Below are 21,734 nucleotides of genomic sequence, written 5' to 3'. Positions count from 1 at the left end.
TATACCTCTGTGCCTATTAATCTTACCTGGTTTATTTGGTCAATATAAATAGTAACTCTACTTGTACATGTAATTACACACAGTCAATAGTCTGTTAACTTAAGATCCCTCCTTTAACTGATATCTCTTACAGTTAGAATTTTTATGCTTATATTTTAAACAAAAAGATAAAGAAATGTACTAAGTTTCTCCATATTTTCATCTTGTTTCAATCAGTGTTAAAATATCAGTAGTATAGGCCAAGCGCAGTGCCTCACACCTGTAATCCCAGCACTTTGGGAGGCCAAGGCAGGCATATCACTTGAGGTCAGGAGTTCGAGACTTGCCTGGCTAACACGGTGAGACCTCGTCTCTACTAAAAATACAAAAATGAGCCAGGCGTGGTGGCATGCACCTGTAATCCCAGCTACTTGGGAGACTGAGGCAGGAGAATCACTTGAACCCAGGAGGAGGAGGTTGTAGTGAGCTGAGATCATGCCACTGCACTCCAGCTTAGGCAACAGAGTGAGACTTTGTCTCAAAATAAAATAAAATAAAATAAAATAAAATAAAATAGGCCAGGTGCAGTGGCTCATGCCTGTAATCCCAGCATTTTGGGAGGCCGAGGTGGGCAGATCACGAGTTCAGGAGATCGAGACCATCCTGGTTAAAACAGTGAAACCCTGTCTTTGCTAAAACTACAAAAAAATTAGGCAGGCATGGTGGCGGGCGCCTGTAGTCCCAGCTACTCGGGAGGCTGAAGCAGGAGAATTGCGTGAACCTGGGAGGTGGAGCTTGCAGTGAGCCGAGATCACGCCATTGCACTCCAGCCTGGGTGACAGAGCGAGACTCTGTCTCAAAAAAAAAAAAAATAAATAAAATAAAAATAAAATATAAAGTAAATATCAGCAGTAAAATGTATTGATTTGTTAATACTTTAAAAATTAGCTTTAGGAATTTTACATTCTCATTCATTCTTAGTTCATATGAGACAATGCAAAGATATATTACAGATTCACCTTAAAAAATAAAGCCACCGAGTTCTGCTCAAATTAGCACAATTTGCCCACATTTACAGTTATTTATTGGAAATATTGGTTCTATAATAGCCCAGTTCTTCTAAATTGCTTGTTTCATGAATACTATGAATAGGACAGCATTTATATAGTTCATTAAAATTTCTTGAGAACCACACTAGCATCAGAAATAATTAGAACAATGACAAGCATATGCAGTTATGATTTACTTATCAATGAGATCTATTTTGTATTTGTGTAAACTGACAAACTGCTTACTTTTCACCTAAGTTATTCTACCTTTATTGATAGTAGTCATTAATTTTTCTTCCCTTCTCTTGATCCTTTGCATCATCTACAGTAACCTAGAGCTAATCCTCCCTTGAAATTATAAAGTATGTGAAGTTTGTGGTCAACATCCTCTATCTCCATTCTCAACTATCTTCTTCTACTGTCCCCTCAAAACACAGACCCCTTAATGTTGTTTCTTGACTACCCAGGATCCCCACCAAAGAGGGCCTGTCAAAATAGTTCACACAGTCACTATGGTCTTGATGTTTCATGAATCCTCCCTACCAGCTACATCAAGTTGTTATATGGATCCTGTTTCTCAACATGTTACTGGATGACTGGCCAGCAAAGAAAACAAACAGCACACAAATGTTACTATCAAATTTGCATTTTACTATGCTTTTTAAAGCCTCAGCACAAAGGAATTTTAGAAAAATAAGTTATAGAAAATGTATCCGAAAGCAAATAAATTTCTCGGTATCTTCAAAATATACTATCTATAAAACTGTCTTGTCTTTTATTTATTTGTTTTTCTTTTGAGATGGAGCCTTTTCTTATAAACAAACCGAACCCTAGATTGCAAACTCCTAAAGAAGCAGAAGGAGAGAAGCCCAGTGGATACAGCCCTCCCTCTTAAAGTACCCAGGTCAAGAGCCAGCTTCTGAATAGCTATGTGACCCCAAGGGAACCAGTTTACCTTTCTGCTACTCTGCTTACTAGTCTGTAAAATCAAATGCTCCTTACGGTTCTTTTTCTTTTAAAAATGTTTTAGTCTAAGTATTATAAATATTATCTAGCAAAAGCCTAGGCTAAAACAAGAAGGATTCTCTAAAATAAATAATATTTGTATCACTAAAAATAACATTTTAGTTAATTAATATAGAACTAATTAATATTTAAATAAGTATTAATTATGTATTAATCACATGGGTTCCTTGGTCATTTCTTCTTAAAAGCAATTGCATATGCTCTCCAGGATATGTAATTCTACCCTTCACATAAACCTCTAATACTAGTTCCTTCTACCATGGTTTTGTATTGTGTGTGTTTGTTTGAATAAGTTATTGCAGGGGAAAAAAGGCAAGTCAGATACACCAAAGCAAAAATCAGAAAAGAGGAAACTATAGTGGCATTTAGCCAATCATTCAAAATGTTTTCAGTCTCTGACACTGCATCCTCAAACATATCTAATTCTTAGTCATCAATACCACAATAAATATTATCTTACTTATCAAAAGGTCACTTATTTAACTACCTCAACTATTTAAAAAATAGCCTAAAACCAGAAAGTATAAAGGGAGAACAAACGTCAAGCTTTTTGGGGTTTCTTAGTTTAATAAGTAGATAGTTGATGAATTTACATGACAACAGTATTACCTTCAGCAACATGGAAAGAAAAATAAAAACCATACAAAGAAGACATAAAATTATTTTAAAAGAAATAAAACATTAATCTGGGATCATTTAGTATAGAAATAAATAATTCTACATTCCTTAAAAGCTCCTAAAGATTTACTGTGTTAGAGCAGTAGAACAATTCATGCTTGTGATATTAATAATCAGGAGAAAGTTAAATCATGCTTAGTACCTTCTGTTTAAGAAGGCAGAAAATATGTAATATATTTTAGAAAACTTCACCTAAAAAAATGGGCAGGTATGGCGCAGTGGTAGCTCATGCCTGTAATCCCAGCACTTTGGGAGGCCGAGACAGGCGGATTATTTGAGGTCAAGAGTTCGAGACCAGCCTAGCCAACAAGGTGAAACCCAATCTCTACTCTCCATTCCACCCTCTGTTGGAAAAAAAAAAAAAAAACTAATTATTAAGCAGTAAAGATTCAATGCCTACCAAAATGATCATGTATCCACCATCACTCACTGTGGCATTTTCTTTTCAAAAAAACAACGGTCTTACTTATGCCTGAAAATCTCCACTTCATAAACACAGCTCCCAAAATATCTAATACTCTTGGATTTCACCCTTCCCTACTCCCCTCTACTATCTTTATAGGTTCAAGCCTATATACATTGAGTGTTTGGAAGAGTATGTGTCCAAACAATCAGTTCCACAAAGACCTCCCGGCTCCCAACTCTACCAGGCCCCTATTCTAAATGTCAACTGCTCTAACTCAGGCTTGCCTCAACATCTGTGCTTCTACAAGTCTCAGGCCCCCAATATGATGTAAATCTAAAATATTACTTCTCACAACGTAAATGGTGCTGGAAATATGGGTGCATTCATGAATGACCAGTGGTTTACTAACCAGATATAAGATAGATAAATTTTATTCTTTAATAGTTCAAATTGAGAGGTATCTACCAGCAAAAAAGCTTATATGCAGCTTTGACAACTGCCATCAAGCTTATTTCACAAGCCTTCTCTAAAAATGCTGTTTAGTATACAGAAGGTGTAAGTCAAAGAACATAATTTTATGTCTTTTCTTAAAATGCATGCAAAAAAGGACAGAATACTCAAAATAACAATGACAGAACACCCTAACAGAATACTCTAAATGGCAAAATGTGCTGAAAAGGGAATACAGTTAAAGAATTCAATCATGTGAGAATGTGAGAACTCCTCTTAGCTAGAAGAACCTAAAAAGGGTGGACTAACAAGAAAGTTCAGGACAAAGGTTTCCTATAAATCCTGAAAATGTCAGTTAAATGATATAATTCTTATAGCTTTCAATAAAATGACTTGGTTTTAGCACATCAATAAAAGCAAAGTCTTAAAGCTGAGACATACATTGTTATTAATGATATAATGAATTCACTGTAGAAGCTAAAGCTGACAGGGCCAGCCGGGATTTCAGGTTTTCCACAGCATGTCATCACTGTGACTGACTAGCAAAATGAAGGTGGCTGCTGGCGCCATTTCTTGAAGTCGGGCCAATTAAACTCTGTAGCCTCTCACACTGACAATGTTTACTGGCTAGCTCCTGAATAGTAAAGGTGCCAACTCAGATTTCTTCGTCACTGACTTCCTTCACTTCTTGTCAAGTCTGTCAACTATTCCCAGCTTCTCAAATGTTCCTGGAAGTAGTTTTCTATAGATGACCATTCCCTACCAATTTTACAGAATCAAAAATATTTAGGACTAAAAGGAATAAAGATTTAGTCTGGTGGTTTACAACCATGGCACTCCTGCACTGATATCACATGATCAGTTGTGAGCTGTGTCACAAATAACTGTAACTTTCCCATCTCCTCCCCCTGTTTTTAATTGAAAGGAAGTTCACATAACATAGAATTAACCATTTAAAGTATTAAATTCAGTGGCGTTTAGTACATGCACAATATTACACAACCACCACCTCATAACTGGACTTTAATTTTAATAGGTGCATAGTTAAGATTATCCCTTTAATGAGTCACCCTCATTACTAATGAATAAGTCACCCTCACTTATATTCAATATTGCATTTCTGAGAGGTTGATAAATGGATAAATTTGCAAGCTTAGCATTTCTAATAACTGGCCAGTCAGAAGATCTTGCCAACTGACTGAAGATCACTGTGCATCTCATCCCATAAATATATTCATCATTTATACATTCATTCATTCAGCTCCTCCTCTGTGCCTATGCCCTCAAAACTTTAAACTGATAGAGACAGACATACTGACAGCTTCAGTACAGGGCTACAACTGTGGCCTATAAAAATATAGTCAAAGGAGGGTATGGCCATCTATGCCTGGCAATAGAAGAACTGCTTACAGAAGGATTCACTAAGAAGGAGAAGGCTGAGTTAGTTCTTAAAGTATAACCAGTAACAAAAGGAAGGCAGGTTAAGAAGAACATGAGGAGAAGGCCCTCTAGAAAGGGAAAAGAAACTTAGTGAGCCATGTCCAGCTAGACTACAGAGTATTATCATACTATGAGGAAAAACATATTAAGTACTTTTTATATGCAAGGAACTCTTATAAGCATTTTACATTATAACCACAGAGTCACACTAAGAGCTAGGTGCCATTCACATTAAATAGCTGAGATCTCTGAAGTACAGAGAAGTTAGGTAACTTGGCTACACAGCTGCTGAGAGGCTGGACTAGAATTCAAGCCCAGGCAGTCTAGCTTCAGAGTCCATCCTTTCTATCATGCTACAACCTATACTACAGTCTTCCCTTTCATCTTCTTCTTTTGAATAAAATTAATTGTTTAAGTGGATATTTTATGACGTAAACTACAATACACCACAACACACTGAAAGTGAACAAATGACTTCAACAGTGAGTGGGCACCACTAAGAATCCCTTTGACCTTTCAGCAAATGAAAGCTCAAGTGACAAATCATATCAGAAGATCAGTAAAGCTTATTTTATTTCTTATTCTTTTAATTTTTTTTTTTTTTTTTGAGACAGAGTCTCGCTCTGTCACCTAGGCTGGAGTGCAGTAGCATGACCTCAGCTCACTGCAACCTCTGCCTCCTGGGTTCAAGCGATTCTCGTGCCTCAGCCAGCTGAGTTGCTGGGATAACAAGCGTGCACCACTCTTCCTGGCTAATTTTTGTATTTTTAGTACAGACAGGGTTTCAATATGTTGGTCAGGCTGGTCTCAAACTCCTAGCCTCAAGTTATCCACCCGCCTCAGCCTCCCAAAGTGCTGAGATTACAGACATGAGCCACTGCACCCAGCTCTTATTCTTTTAGAATATAAAAATACATAAAAACATAAGTTCTCAGATTTTCCCATATCCGGTCATTTTCCTGCAACCATCCCCTCTCACCCCAGCCCAGTTTATGCTTATCTCACTTTGGAGAACATTTACTAGACAAGGAAGAAACAGGGTAGGGCTTTAAGGAGGTAAGTAATATGAACAGATGTGCATTTTTTTTGTTTGGGAGTTTTTTTGTTTTGTTTGATACAGAGTATTGCTCTGTCACTCAGGCTGGAGTGTAACAGCACTATCACAAGTCACTACAGCCTCAACCTACTGGGTTCAATCAGTTCTCCCACCTCAGCCTCCCACACAGCTGAGACTATAGGTGTGCACCAGTACACCTGGCTAATTTTTGTTTTTTTGGTAGAGATGAGGTTTTGCCATGTTCCCTAGGCTAGACGTGTGTTTTTTTAAATAATTACTTAGAAGGATTAGAGGGGGAAAAAAGAGGCCAGAAAAAGAAAATTCATTAGGATGACATTTGCAATAAATCCAGCAAGTGATAATAATGAGGCACTAGCTATAACAGTGGGGAGTCAAATGTGAAAGATTAAGTGACTCCCCCAAGGCCAAGAGTCAAGAGATCCGCCAGAACCAAAACCTGGGTCTCTTGGTTGCACTGATCTGGGAATGGCGTATAGAATGGATTTGAAGAAAGACTACTATTATGAAATTTCTAAGACTTCTCTGTATAACTACTTTTGTCCACAATACTTATTTTTAAAGTCTGATTTTATACTATTAAATAAACTGTGGCCCAAAATGAATAATATAATAATACCAACTAGCACAGCATTCTGGCAAGTAACTAAGTAATTTAGTATAGGCATATTAAAATTTAAGACTTAGCCTTATAATACAGAAACAAACTACTCCATCATAGAGAAAGCGTAGGGACTTGAAATACATTCTTTTTTAAAAGTAATATGCTATTCTAAGACACAAATCTACAGGACATAATCCTCACAAATGAGCTTCCAAACAAGGCTTTTAAATGGAACTCCATCAAAGAAATCATTTGAGAAGCCAGATTCACATTTTATTAATGTGACAAGTATAACAAGATAAATATATCATATGACTCTCAAGTGACATAATTAATGTAGCTTATGTCGACATATTCCTATTAATGGTCTTTTATTATGTGTGAACAGTAAAATAACATTAGATAAGCAATGAAAAAATCCAATCAGCAGCAGCTTTCCTGAAGGTTTTGACTGCAGTCTTATTTACACAGTGTTATCTGATACTAATCCTTGGATTTTAAAGAGCAGAAATAGCTTCAGAATTATAAACAAACATGTTCCTATGAGATGAGCATTTTAATTACTATCATTTCTGCAAATATAAGATAAAAATAATGTGATGCATGATATAGTCTCTTGACTAAAGGTAAAAATGGGAAAGTATATTTTTCCAGGCCAATAAGGTTATATGAATAAAAGAATCATGACACTGGATGGGGTACCTGGTTGACAGAGCCTGGTACTATGTTTTAACCATGACTTTCACTGAGATTTTGCTGAGAGTTTGATTTCCCCCTCCCTACTATTGTCTACAAAAGATTAGAAATGAGTGACAAAATATTCTGGTTTTCTTTAACAATCCACTACAGTCTGCATCCATGAATCAACTGAAATATAAGAAAGCCTAAAAGTATAGGTTTTAAAAATAGTTCTGATTTACTTTTATATCAAATAAGTATATATTGAGTAACTATATTATCCTTGGCACCAAAAAAAGAGTTGTAAAATATGGTTCCTGAACTCAAGGAATTTTAAGTGTAATGAGGAGGCAAGATATACACAAATAGAGATATATGCACAAGGAGACCAAAAGATTATAACCAATAAAAGACAATCCACTTACAGAGGTACAGACTCTAAATGCTCCAAGAATTCAGAGGTGGGTAAAATCATTATGTTTTTTTTTCTCAAGAGGAAAGGGGAATGGGAAGAAGAGCACCTTGGTGCTAGTATCTAGAAGTGATGGAGCAAAGCTGTGGCTAACTTTCATTTATTGGGATCATCTCAGCTTTATCTTTCTTGGATAAAAATCCCTGGTCAGAAAAATTCCCAAGTATAATGGTAAATAACACATGTTTTGAAGTAAATAAGGCCTGGTCCAATCCTAGCTGTGACTCTACCATACTATGTGACTGGGTAAGTCACTTCACCCCTCTAAACCTCAGTTTGCTTATCTGTAAAATGTAAATTATAACACCTACCACCTCATTGGATAAGAATTAAATGAATACATATAGAGCAATTAAAGATGACTAGCATAGAACAAGTGCTTTTAAAGTTATAGCTGTTTATTTGTATATTAAATACCATTCTTACCACGACAAGATTGGGTTAACTGCTCAGAATCTTGCTTTTTTATTTTAAACCACTTTTTTGTGGTATGATTGACATAGAAAAAGCTGTACACTTTTTTTTTTAAGACAGAGTTTCGTTCTTGTTGCCCAGGCTGCAGCCTCCGCCTCCCAGATTCAAGCAATTCTCCTGTCTCAGCCTCCTGAGTAGCTGGGATTACAGGCGCCATCACTATGCCTGGCTAATTTTTTGTATGTTTAGTAGAGACGGGGTTTCACCATGATGGCCAGGCTGGTCTCGAACTCCTGACCTCAGGTGATCCGCTCGCCTCGGCCTCCCAAAGTGCTGGGATTACAGGCGTGAGCCATCACGCCCAGCCAGCTGTACACATGTAATTTATACAATTGAATGAATTTGGACACATAAGTATATACTTGTGAATCTTGCTTTTTAGGGCGATTACATGGCTCTTGGTGGGAGACCTATTGTGCTCTAGAAGACTGGGACCTAAGGTCCTCACTGACACTGGGGGTAGAACATGATTAATTTTGTTCTGACAGTTTCTTTGTGGAAAGGTTGCAAACCGTAACTGAATATTACAGACTCACACCTTTACAGAGCTTGTTTTAGTATTTAGATTAATCCAGCAAGTAAGCAGAGAAAAGAGAGGAGAGAGCTCCCATTCAATCATATACCCCAGCTGCATGCTCGGTTAGAAACAAAGAAATCTAGAACCTATAATCACTCTCTTACAGTGAGCCTAGGATTTAGAAAAGCCAAAACTAGTAGTGACTGATAGGACACCATGATAGCAAGCTACCACAAATGCTGCTTGGGGCAGCACTCTTTGGATGATCTTCCTAGCTTTGTTAAGATCACATCAATGCAGTATCACTTTTCATCTGTAGGGTAAATGGTTTTTATGAAACCGTTTGGTAAAACACATGGCATGTGACTGTACCACTACAAATGTGTTAGCAGACCGAGCCAGAAACCATGGCAATGATCTGAACATGTGAGTATTCTGGCAAGAGTAAGAAAATAAACCTAATCTTTGTAAAGACTTACTGGTGGCCTACCAGAGTTGGATATCTAATCTCTTCCAAGGGAGCTCCTATTTCCAATGTAGAAGAAACAAGAATTGTTGTCAAGCTACCACCAAATAAGCATATGGTATTTGATGGCTCAGCTTATTTTTTAATCTTCTATGAACTCTGAAGAATTGTATCTGGATCTTTACAACATGATGATATGAGATTATGAATACAGTGAATAAATACAACCTTCTGGTATAGCAATTTAAGCATCACAGAGTGAGTAAATACTGCAGAGTGAATCCTAACACTTGAAACAGAATCTTTCAGAGTCCAGAAATCCACCTGACTGCCAAGAATAATACTTCCGTGGTTCAAGCAATACCAGTACCCAGAGGGGTTTCCACAGACATAACCACATGAGTTACTGCATATTGGGTAAAATAGAAAAAGCAGACGTTTATGAATGTAGAGTTTGCAGACATCTTAAAAGTACTCATAAACATGCAATTACAAACATAGAAGAAATGGGGGACTTTAGGAATACGCAGCATCTGTTTAAATTGCTTAATTATATGGTTTCTTCTATGAGTTTTCCTCATTCTGTATTGGGGTTGGAGGTGGGGGTGGGGAATATATGGGTCTCTCAACCAAAGTGAATGGAATCAATCTCACTGAAAGAAGCTCTATGATGAGAACTATTATAATATATGAGAGATTCTTGACTTCAGGATGAAGTAGAAAAGACACAGGGTCAGAGGACAAAATCCCATCAATTAGATATCAAAGAAAACCTTTCAATTCACCAGGCTATGCTGAGGCAGGGTTTGTTAGATTCTCTAGCAATAAAACAAATGCACAATATCTTCTCATGCACCTCACACATAATTTCTATTTCAGTTCTGATATAAAACACGGTTTCACACATCATGCCCCAAAGAAAAGAGTCAGTTTAGCTAGTTCAAGTAAAAACCAGGCAGCTGCTAACAGAGACAGGTCAAGGCTGGGGAGGACCACAGCACATTCAGTTTGCTCTGTTTTCCTTCAGAAGAATGTCAATAAAAACCACGGCCAAATGAGGTATTTGAAGTTCAAAAAAAAAAAAAGAAGTCCTGTTATGCAGTGAACAACCAGGTTCACCTAACAGTTAGGGGCAGTCAGACAAGTTAACAAAAAGGAGCCCTGGCCAAATGTACAGCGGCCAACAACTTGAAGAAAGCTGTCTTTCTCCCTCGACGTCCTAGGGTAGGGACCAGTCCCACATTTAGAAACGTTATTTCTGGGACCAATAGCAATTTATTTTGATAGAACCGCTGGATTTTTTTTTCTTGAGTTCTCAACAAAGGAGCCATATTAGGAAATAATCTCGCAAAAAGCAAAGTGCCCCCTCCCCCTTTTCCCCATGATCGATTCACACACGCTGGTGCACGCTGACACGCACAGACACACGCCCGTGCACAATGGCCAGCGCAGGCAATCGCACGGGCCCACGAGGCCTCAGGAGCCCCGCAGGCTGAAGGCCCGGCTATGGCCAGCCCCAGGCGCTCAGGCAGGAGGCCCCTCGGCCCGCCGCCCCGGAACCAGCTGCTGGGCTGGTGTGCTGGGGCTGCTCGCCCCCCAGCGGGGCCCTGGGGAAACGGCTGCCAGCGGCTCAGAGCCTTTTAACCCCTTGGGGAAATAGGTGTTATAACACCACCTGCGGGGCCTATGTCAGGGGTGCAGCCTCAAATCCACTCCCGCCCCACGCCCCGCCATGGGGCAACACCTAGTAGGTCTTGGCTGGCTCCTGCAAAGCTAATCATGTCGCTGTCTGCACAGGACTTCTAAAGCAAACGGGTGTTTCCGAGCTGTCACCCCTGGGGGTCCAGGCATATCACGAAGGAAAAACTTAGAGGGCAGTGCATGCAGACCAGATTTGGTAACTCGTCCCCAAGGGACTGATGCAAGTCCCAAACAGACCAGGGCTGTTTGGACCAGCTGGCCCAGCAAACTACGGAAGGGGTGAAGAGACCTGAAGGCAACCGCCCCGTGTCACCCTTCCCCGGGTCGGGCTTTGGGGCCCCGTTCCCTCTCCAGGACACTTACCTTCTTCCGGGGCTGCCATTTCATCATATTTGTAAAGCCGATACGTGGAACATCAAGATGTTGGCTGGGGGCTGGGGGCAGATGCAGGGCAGCGACGACTGCAAGTCATGCTGCCTCCCTCCCACCCCCTAATTCTTTCCCATATTCACTGCGAAGGGAAAAGCCCCAGGAGAGTCCAGTCTTTTCGCCTTCAGTTCAATGAAAAGTATCCCCAAACCACGAACACACTTCCCACCAGGCTAGGAAGTCCCAGCAGCCACCGGCGTACTCCTGCCAGAGCAGGGCATTTTCCCAGCCGGCGCCTGCAAAAGGAGCCTGCAGCAGGGGGTCTCCAAGCTGGCTGCAGAGACCCTCCCTCAGAGAAGAGACTGAGAACGCGAGCTGCTACAGAATCCCAGCCGGGCTTCTGCCATCCAAACCCCTTTTGATGAATTCTCCTCTTCTCAAAAAAGATTAGACAAGCAATCAAACCCTCACGCGCAGCCTGGAGCAATTCCCACAATTCTGGGTGTATTTCTCGTTTGTAAAATTTAGCAAAGAAAATTCCAAAGATCTGTAATCAGAGCTTCTTTACGCTGTTTTCGCTTCCTTCTTGGATAACTTGGGAAAAGGATCTGCCCTTCTCGAAATGCCTACCTTCCCTGAACACTGTAAATAGGAAAACTTGGTTTGTGTGTTTAGATTTTTTTTTTTTTTTTTAATTCCCAAGAACCTTAGTGGGGAAAGGCTGGAAGGAAATCCTGCAAGAACCCAACTCCACAGCTCAGTCTGCACTAATGACTTCCTTCCCTTCAGTGCGAGCACAGCCAGCCCAGCTCCAGCCACACAGAGCAAACGGTTTCTGGGTCTTAGTGCCACGACATCTGCTCCAACACAAAAAGTAAAGCATGCAGTTTCAGAGGCACCCAACGCCTCCTAAGGAATCAAAGCCAAAAACACCTACGTGGTTAGGAAATCATTTTAAAAGACATACTTAGACTTGTAAGGCAGTTATATCTAGAGAAAAAAAAAGGAAAAGGAAAGTACTCTAGGCCAAAATCTTAATTTCTGATTTGAAGAAAAAAGATTTGAAGTATCTGACAGAATAAAATATTTTAATCAAGAATTTTACCCCCAATGAACTTTAATAGATTCCATTTCCTTCTCTAAATTTAGCACTAATTTCATTACTATAAAAAATATTTCTATGGGGATTGAGTTTCATTCATCTTCTGTGAAATTACTCCATCCTATTTAAGGAGACACATCTACAAATATAAAAATATTATATAATTCTATTATTTATCATCCAACATGTCTATCAACTCCTAAACCACCATAAAGCTGTTTTGATAGCTGGGAATATAACAGGTAAACTACTAGAATACCAACTGATATGCATAATAATAGTAACTGATGTACCAATGTTCCAACAATGTTTAACTTATTACCCTCAGACTTCTGTATGCATTCCCAGGAGTGGCTAATGTGGGAGATTATATGCAGATTGATCACTAACTATATCAGTATAAGTAAGTCATTAAAACACCCAAAACAATTAGTTAACTCAAAGGGACTGCTTTTGAGTTCTTTTCCAAGCCTGAGAATCTGAAATTCAATAGAAGGCATTATCTTTATAATAATAATATTAACAATTTTAGCTGAATGAACAGGTACTATTTATTGAGCCCCTAGTCTATGCTAGAACCTATGCCTACATTCATTATCTCACAGCACTGCAAGGAAGGTCCTATAGTTCCATTTTCCAGACACTGAGATTCAGAGTGCTCATTTACTCAACCAAGACCACACATGTAGAGCATAGTGGGGCTAGAATTCAGACCCACAATGACCCTACCAGAGCTTATGCCTTTTCTAGGACATGCATCATAGCTACATGCGAACTTCTCATCTCAAAAAACTTACTAAGTACTACTAACTTAAGCACCTATTATTTCGCTGCCAGTCCCTGTTCCAAGTACTAGAAATATGAGTAAGATGTTGTCCCTGCTATTGAGAAGATTACATAACTGCAGGCGGCAGTCACAAGTAACTCCAATACTTTGTATATATTTGACATATCAAAATCATTCTGGACAACTTTACTTGGATATGCTACTAGCACAGAAAGCTCAATAAATTTTAAACCAAATTCATCAGTCTACTCCAAAATCGGCTTCTCTTCCCAACTTTCCTTTCTCTATCTACAACACCATTATTATTCCAGGATCACAAACTAAAACCTAAACATCATTCCTTATGTGTAATCTATCACCAAGTCCTCTCTTTTTTCTTAGACATCGCAAATTCCTACTGCTGACATCTGAAGCCAGAGCCTCACAACACAAACACACATTAAGTACCAACTGGATACAAAGCATCACATAGGATAGAAAGGTATAAGACTAAGTCCTTATGCTGGAGAAAGTTACAAAGAAGTTAGGACAGAACCAAAAACCTATAAGAAGACAACCAGGCACTCACTGTTTAGTCAGTTGAGCAACAAATGAATTAGGTGGTCAATAATTTCAGGTTCTCCAGGAATTACCAAGGATAAATCATCAAAAACTGGGATGGTCAAGGAAGATTTCACGAAGAAACTTGAAGTAAAAATTCAGAGGAGACACAGCTTAGTCTGGAGCCAAAAGCCAAGGTTCTTACCATGGACTGTAATGCCCTTCAAGATCTGGACCCCTCCACCTTTCTGAGCTCACCTTTTACCATTTTCCTATTCCCTTACTTAGCACCTGCCATACTGCCCTCTCACTGTCCCCAGAACATGCCAACCATACACTTGTGCTCTCTGCCTGGATTACTCTTCCTCCAGATGCCCTCTTGGCTGCCTCCCTAAGTCCCTTCAGGAGTCTATTCAGATATCATATAGAAAGGCTGTCTCTCACAATCTCACCTAAGATAATACACACTATGACTCTCACGCTGTTCCTTTCTACCCTACTTACCCTGTTACATTTTCCTTCATAGCCCTGATGACACATATATCTACACACACACACACACACACACACACACACGTATTTCTAAAATGTTCATTCACACCACAAGAACATAAATTCCAAGGGAGCAGGGACTTGACTCTGTTATAATACCAACACCCAGTGAACAGTGTCTGACACACAGCAGGCAATCAATCAATACTTGTTGAATAAAACAATAAAAGAAATAGAAAAAAGATAATGAAGAGAATAGTGTCGGCAAAGGAGGCAGACATACTTAAGATGTGTTCAAAATACAAAATAAAAGTACCGAGCCAATATCTAAAATAAAAGTATGGGAATGTTAGAGGCAGGGACTTTGTCTTGTTCAACTTTGTAATCCCTACTGCCTAGAACAGTGCCTGGAACAGATGCTGGAACAAACACTCAATATTTTTAAGGCAAAAGAATGAACGAGGTGTGGGGGTGGGAGGATGGAGAATGAATAGTGAATAAATTCCATTCCATTCCATATAAAGATACTTTGGCAAGGTATGTTGGAATCAAATGGCTGGGAACGCTGACTGTAAGGCAATATAGTTTGAATGTTTATCCCCTCCAAATCTCATGTTGAAATATAATCCCAATGTTGGAGGTGGGGCCTGGTGGGAGATTCAGGTCATGGGGCTGGATCCCTCATGAATGGTTTGGTGCTGTCCTCACTCGGAGTTCACTTGAGATCTGGTTGTTTAAAACAGTGTAGCACCCCACCCCACCCCCAATCTTGTTCCCGCTCTTGCCATGTGATGCACCATCTCCCCTTTTGCCTTGGGCCATGACTGTAAACTTCCTGAGGCCCTCACCAGAAGCAGATGTTGGTGCCATGCTTCCTGTATAGCCTTCAGAACCATAAGCCAATTAAACCTCTTTTCTTTATAAATTATCTAGTCTCAGGTAATTTACAGCAATAAACAGTCCTGTATAGCAATGCAAAAACAAACTAACACATAAGGCAAAGAAATTTGGACTTTATCCTGTAGGATGCAGAGCATTGAAGCTATAAACAGTAGGAAAAGGGTAGAGTTGAAACTGCATTTTTAAGCAATCTAATATATAAGAAATATTAACTATGATTTTATATAACTGTTTTTTCTGAAAACTCTGTGCCTTATTAAAATGCTTATTATGACCACTTGACAGAAAACAAAACTGAAGTTCAGAGGACCTAAGGTAACCTGTGCAATGCCACAGAGCCAGTCAATGTCAACAGAAGAGCTAGAATCCAGGGCTCTTTCTTATAAACCACTGCCTGGGTGATGGGGCTAGGAACCTACAATTGCTTTAAGAGTTAAGAGAGATGTTTCTACTTTCTTTACTTCTGACTTGCTATATAACAAAAGTTTTCAGAAAGGGAAGGCAAGTAACATAAATAAGTGAAACAGAGACAGGTTAAAAAAAAAAAAGGGAATTGTGAGGATTTGTAAACCTAAAGATACATGAATCATGTTAAAAGGGGCAACTGCTAAGCAACTCAATTGATGTCCTTTAGAAATATCAGTTCAGCAATATCAGATCCTCTAAATTTTCATGAGAAGCTAAAAATTTCCTAATTTTTAACTGTTTGCTCAAAAATTCTAAAGCATCCTAACAGGCCAAACAAAACATGCCTATAGGGCTAAATTCCATCTGCAAGTCCTAATTTGTGACTGCTGATTTAAACCACTCAAGGCTTCAGTTTCTCATACATAAATTAAGAGACCCAGTAGTTCCAAGGCCGGGTGCTGTGGCTCACGCCTGTAATCCCAGCACTTTGGAAGGCCCAGGCGGGTGGATCACGAGGTCAGGAGATCGAGACTATCTTGGCTAACACGGTGAGACCCCGTCTCTACTAAAAATACAAAAAATTAGCCGGGCGCCGTGGCGGGCGCCTGTAAGCGCAGCTACTCAGGAGGCTGAGGCAGGAGAATGGCGTGAACCCAGGGGGCGGAGCTTGCAGTGAGCCGAGATAGCGCCACTGCACTCCGGCCTGGGCGAAAGAGCGAGACTCCTTCTCAAAAAAAAAAAAAAAAAAAAAAAAGAGACCCAGTAGTTCCTAATCTGTTGGGGTGGTTTTTCTGAACGCATCTGTGAATCCATATGCATACCACACATGGTCTGTAGACTGAGGTCTCAGTCTTAGGCTCAGATGTTGCTGGACTTAATAAAAAGTTACTTAAACTGGGGGTGGGAATACGGAATCTGAGAACAGTAAACTGTATCAAGAAGGGAGAAAATATATTTATGTTTCTGTAGAAATAATTAATCTAAAACTTCAAAGTGATACAAGGCTTTAAACTGGTTTTCAATTTTTTAGGTATATTTCCTTTGGGTCGCTTATTTGTGATCTGTATAGCACTTCTTTCCCTGCTGTCTGGCTTTCGTTTAATAGGTACCACTCGACAGAGTACTATTACCTAAAGCCTTTAAATACCCACACCATCTTAAATCACCTTATTTTTTCTTCTTTCTTTCGCTTAATCCAAATTGAACCTGTATTTACACCTGAAATATTTACAGAATTACTATTGTATCAATATTTTTTCATTAGGAATGATTTATATAGAGCTACTAAGCCAGCATAGTTCAGAATGTTAAAATTTAACATTATTGTTTCAAAGATCCAACATCAAACAGTAATTACACATTTTCCCAGGTCTGTAGGCATTTTTATGTCTCCTTCATTTTTTAACATAGCACTTTGCAGATCACTTCTCTAAATGCAAATACTGAAGAACAGTCTATTAAAATAGTATTTTACTCAATAACCACTTGCCTATTCAAATCTGAACAAAATCAAGAAAAAGAAAATGAAGAAAACACAACTTTTTCCACTGTAAATTTCTTCAAGATTTCCTAAGGAGTGATGTATCTGACATTGATCAAAGGGTAAATGCCTGAAAAGGTTAGCCTCATACTTATTTATTGTGTTTTAGGAGTAGAAATTTGAAAAATTTGTTCAAATTTTGAACCAATTCAAAATATGTTCAAAAATTAACATATTTGAAAAATACATTAATTTTCCTACAGACCTCTAAATTATGTTCAAGTATCTAAGGAGGTGTTAGGAAAATAAAGGGACAAAGGTAGAAGTGTATTTGACACCAAAATAATGTTGCCTCATTAGTGACATTTCACACAGTTGGGTAATCCGAGAATCTCAAGGCCTCACTTTGCTAGAAAAGAAATTAAAGTAACTTGTTGCAGGAAGAATTCTGCCACACAGCCCAGGTGATGCAGAACCATGCTCCCATTCCCCTAGCAGAAAACTGCTACAGATCACTCCACAACATTCAAAGCAGATCACCTCTGACCTTACCCATCTCACTTCCTTCTACTATCAGGCAGCTCCAGACAGGCTGAAGTTCCACCCTTTAAATTCAACACATTTACTGAGTACTCATTATGTACAAGGGAGTGTTGTAGACACTGTGAGAAAACAAAAATGAACCAGATGATTTTGCCCTTGAGGAGGCAGGAGTCTGGTGGAGGTCAAAAGAGAAGACATGTACACAACTAATAAAAATAATAATAACAATAGCAGCTAACACTGACTGATCTTGCTATTTATCTGACTCTTAAGAGCCCAACTTTTAGCCCAAGCTAAGTGCTAGAAGAACAGGAATAATTAGTGGCATATTCTCTCATTAAGTCTAAGGAAGCCCTAAAGAGTAATTAGGTCTGACTATAGTAACTGAGAACGGTTTCTCAGGAGAGGTGGCACAGTATTCTCTCAACAAGCAGGGAACACAGCATGATCCAAATCATGGAGGTATAAAAGTGTGAGCTACATTAGCAAGCATCTAATAAATCTGAAATCTATAATGCAAGCCAAACTGCAATGACCTGTGGAAGGCTGTGAATGCTATTCTCTTAACAGTACAGTAACAGCTATCATTTACTGAGTATGTGCCAAGCATTGAAATATTTTAACATTTTTTATTTCATTCAAATAACATCTTCCTAACACTCTTATGTAGAGGAACTACAATTATGCCCATTTTATAGGAGAGGAAGCTAAGGCTAAAGAATTAAGCAAATTCCCAACGTATCATGGCTAGAAAGTAGAAGAAAGGAAATTCAAGTCAGTCAGATCCAAATCCTTGCTTTTAACTTCTGACTTAGAATACAATGATGAGCCAGAACAAGATTTTAATTAAGGTATTGACAAATCTATTTGAGTTTTATGCTGATAATTCTGCAAGTATTGTGGAGGATAGAAAAAATAGGAAAACAATAAAGACAGGAAGGCCAAATAAGTTTCTATTGCAACAGAACAATAAGGAATGAAGCGGCCTTGAATTAGGGCAGCAGAAACAGAAAAAGGACTTTCTGAGAGACATTTCACAAGTCAAACAGGTCCTAAGAGCCTGTTTCATGAAAGGAACCAAGAAGGATTTAAAGGTGATCCCCAAATGTTTCACCACCAGTTAGAAAAAGAGACACTCCACTAACTGAAGTATAGATCACAGAAAAAAATGTTGGATACTGAATTCTGTTTAAGACTTGTAGGATCTAAGGTACTTAGAGGCACAGGGATGTGAAGTTAAGTAGGTGGAGGTATGACCTACAGTTAAGGATATATATTGATGTAGATATTGATATAGATATCGATAGAGCTATAAAGAGATGGGGGGTCATTGACATGATGATGATGACATATATATATATAAAGCCTTAGGTTTAAAAAAATTCTTCCAGTGATGAAGTCTGGAGCAAGAAGAATTTTAAAGGAGAGAAAAAGAGAGATCATAAAATTGAGTCTTGAGCAATACCATACTTCTAAACACAACCGACTTCACTGCTCAGATGGAATGCGAGACTTAACCAGTTTCCTGAGGCAGCAATTTTTATTTGGCCAATAATGCCTGGTTCAAACCCTAGATCCACCACTTACTAGCTGTGTGCTCTTTTGTTACTTCATTTTCCTGTAATTCAATTTCTAACTCTGTACATGGAGATGATAATAATAACACCTACCTATGATTTTTGAGATTGAATTATTTATGTAATTATCCACACACAAGCACACACACAATATATCCCATACATATGATAATCCTATATGTTTAGTATTGTTACTCTACTTGTTTTACTACGCTAAGTCTGAACTTTTTTCCTCTTTCATCATCACACCATGGACTTTTTACAAATTATAAGGGCTGCAAAGTACCAGAAATAATGCTCATGTGTTTCAGTGGTATAATCATTTTTCTAATGGGACTTCTGTTTCTGTCTACGACACAACAACTGGGACTAGGCTTACTCTCCTAACATAACTAAAAAACTGGATAAAATAAAGGAAAAACACTGCTTTCCAAATGTTTCAGACAATAGGCAGCACAGTACTATGAACCTTAAGACAAGCAAAACGAATGACATGAGCCCTATGATCACTCTGGCTTTCTGCTTGGAGGCACTTTCCAGACTACAGGGCAGGAAAGGGATCCCAAACAGAGCATGAGGATCTTGCTGAGTTGAGAAAACAAAGATCAGTGTTTAAGGAGGATAAAGTAGCTACAACATTCAGAGTACAGAATTGGAAGGGGCTACACAGACATGGAGCTCCAGAAATCAGCACAGGAGTCCTCTTAAGTTTTGGCTGAACACTAAGTTGCCAAAATATGGTGAAACTCCACAAGGCAAAGTGGGAGCCATAAGCTGAACAACTGCCAGAGCTCATCAGGACTGCAAGACTTCCAAGTGTCAACCAGACAGAGTGACGGGATATCATTGAATACCTGGGACATTCAGTAGAGACCTCAGAAAAGTCATGTCTTCGCAGAAGGGGTAAACTAGCCCAGACTAAAGTGTACTTTTAACTCACTCTAACAAAGCTTACAAACCAACCTTAAAAAGTGCAACACTCTTTGAAGGAAAACAACAAAATCCAGCACTCAATGAAAATGTCCAGCATTCAGTCATTTTCCAGTGATGCTTATGAAAGAACACAGGTGTTAGCCTGAAAGTACAGTAAGTCTTCACTTAATGTCATAGATAGGTTTTTGGAACTGCAACTTTAAGGAGAACAACATACAGCAGGTCCTCAAATAACGCCTTTTATTCAACATCATTTTTATAATGTTAACGAGAAAAAGAAATTTATTTCATTATACATTAGTTCACTAAAAGTCACAGTTTCCATGAACCTATAAACAATGTTAATTGAGGATTTACCATACTTACTTGTTATCTCTTTGGCAAGCAGTTAGTCTTCATCATAACAATGCTATGACTATGTTATAAATTTTCTTATATAAATCAGGTTAATGGATTGTAATACCTTTGGCTACAATCTTTTCTCTACCAGGTAGCCACAGCTATAGTGCATGTGTAATTTTGCTATTATATAATTAATTGGGGGAAATTTCAGTATGTCATACTTAATTAAAACTTATCTGGAATAGATTCAGTGGTCACATATTTGGGCCAGAATATACAGCTTTGGAGTTATTAACTTTCCCAAAGAAACCCTGAGTATTCAGTGGTAGTGACTGTGTGTATGTGTGTGTGTTTGTGTGTGTGTTTTAAATATGCACATTTCATTAAAGAAAGATGCTTGAAGTGGGGGTTTATTGACTTGTGTATTTTTAACCAAAAGAGGCTGGCCAGGCATGGTGGCTCACGCCTGTAATCCCAGCATTTTGGGAGGCCAAAGCGGGCAGATCACAAGGTCATGAGATCCAGACCATCCTGGCTAACATGGTGAAACCCTGTCTCTACTAAAAATACAAAAAAATTAGCTGGGCATGGTGGCATGCACCTGTAGTCACAGCTACTCAGGAGACTGAGGCAGGAGAATCGCTTGAACCTGGGAGGCAGAGGTTGCAGTGAGCCGAGATTGTGCCACTGCACTCCAGCCTGGGCAACAGAGCGAGATTCCATCTCAAAAAAAAAAAAAAAAAAAAAAAAGAGGCTATATTTCTCTGGCTATGGTGAAAGAGACATAAGGAAAGTGGGTCTTTTCTTAATCCTTGAGGAGAAAACAGATCATGCGAAAAGAAAGTCAATAAGGATAAAATATTCTTGAAGTGCATCTGGAGGCCCTCTAATGACTTGTTGCTTAACTCTACAGTTACGAATTCATAAGCAATCAAGTGCATTATATTCACAGAGCTGAAATATGGACATGGCATGAGAGAATAACCATAGTCATTTTGTGAGGGAATGGGATGGGGTGGGGAGTGGTTAGGGAGGTACTTTTTACAGTTGTTAAAATGCCTAGCATCAGAATTGCCATACTCTGTTTTGGGGAACTTCCCGATTATCTGAGTCACGGTGGAATATAAAGAATATCTCATGACAGCAACCAAAAAGTTCAGATAATTACTTTCCCCTACCATTTGAGTTAGGATGAGGACACAATACCTAGCCCCAGTTCTTTACCAGAACATTAAATGTAAAGCAA

At 38.9% G+C, this 21,734-nt stretch overlaps 1 protein-coding gene across 5 annotated transcripts in view; it reads right to left on the bottom strand.

The window, feature by feature from the left end:
* The window catches only part of TTC28 (tetratricopeptide repeat domain 28), a 755,749-nt gene that overhangs the window by 497,317 nt on the left and 236,698 nt on the right, over window positions 1–21,734 (bottom strand). For 2 of the 5 annotated variants that reach the window (XM_055252445.2, XM_055252446.2), the window contains exon 1: window positions 11,379–16,362. The exons of the other annotated variants lie outside the window; for them this stretch is intronic. In XM_055252445.2, the coding sequence (XP_055108420.1) occupies window positions 11,379–11,405 (27 nt within the window). In that variant the 5' untranslated portion in view covers window positions 11,406–16,362. Of the gene's footprint in view, window positions 1–11,378; window positions 16,363–21,734 lie in introns of those variants that run through there. 5 annotated transcript variants of the gene reach the window in all.

This window comes from Symphalangus syndactylus, chromosome 18 (assembly GCF_028878055.3).
Source record: "Symphalangus syndactylus isolate Jambi chromosome 18, NHGRI_mSymSyn1-v2.1_pri, whole genome shotgun sequence".
In the NCBI taxonomy this organism is placed as follows: Eukaryota; Metazoa; Chordata; class Mammalia; order Primates; family Hylobatidae; genus Symphalangus; species Symphalangus syndactylus.
The sequence above is the reverse complement of the archived record's forward strand: the minus strand, read 5'-3'. Positions and strand labels throughout refer to the sequence as shown.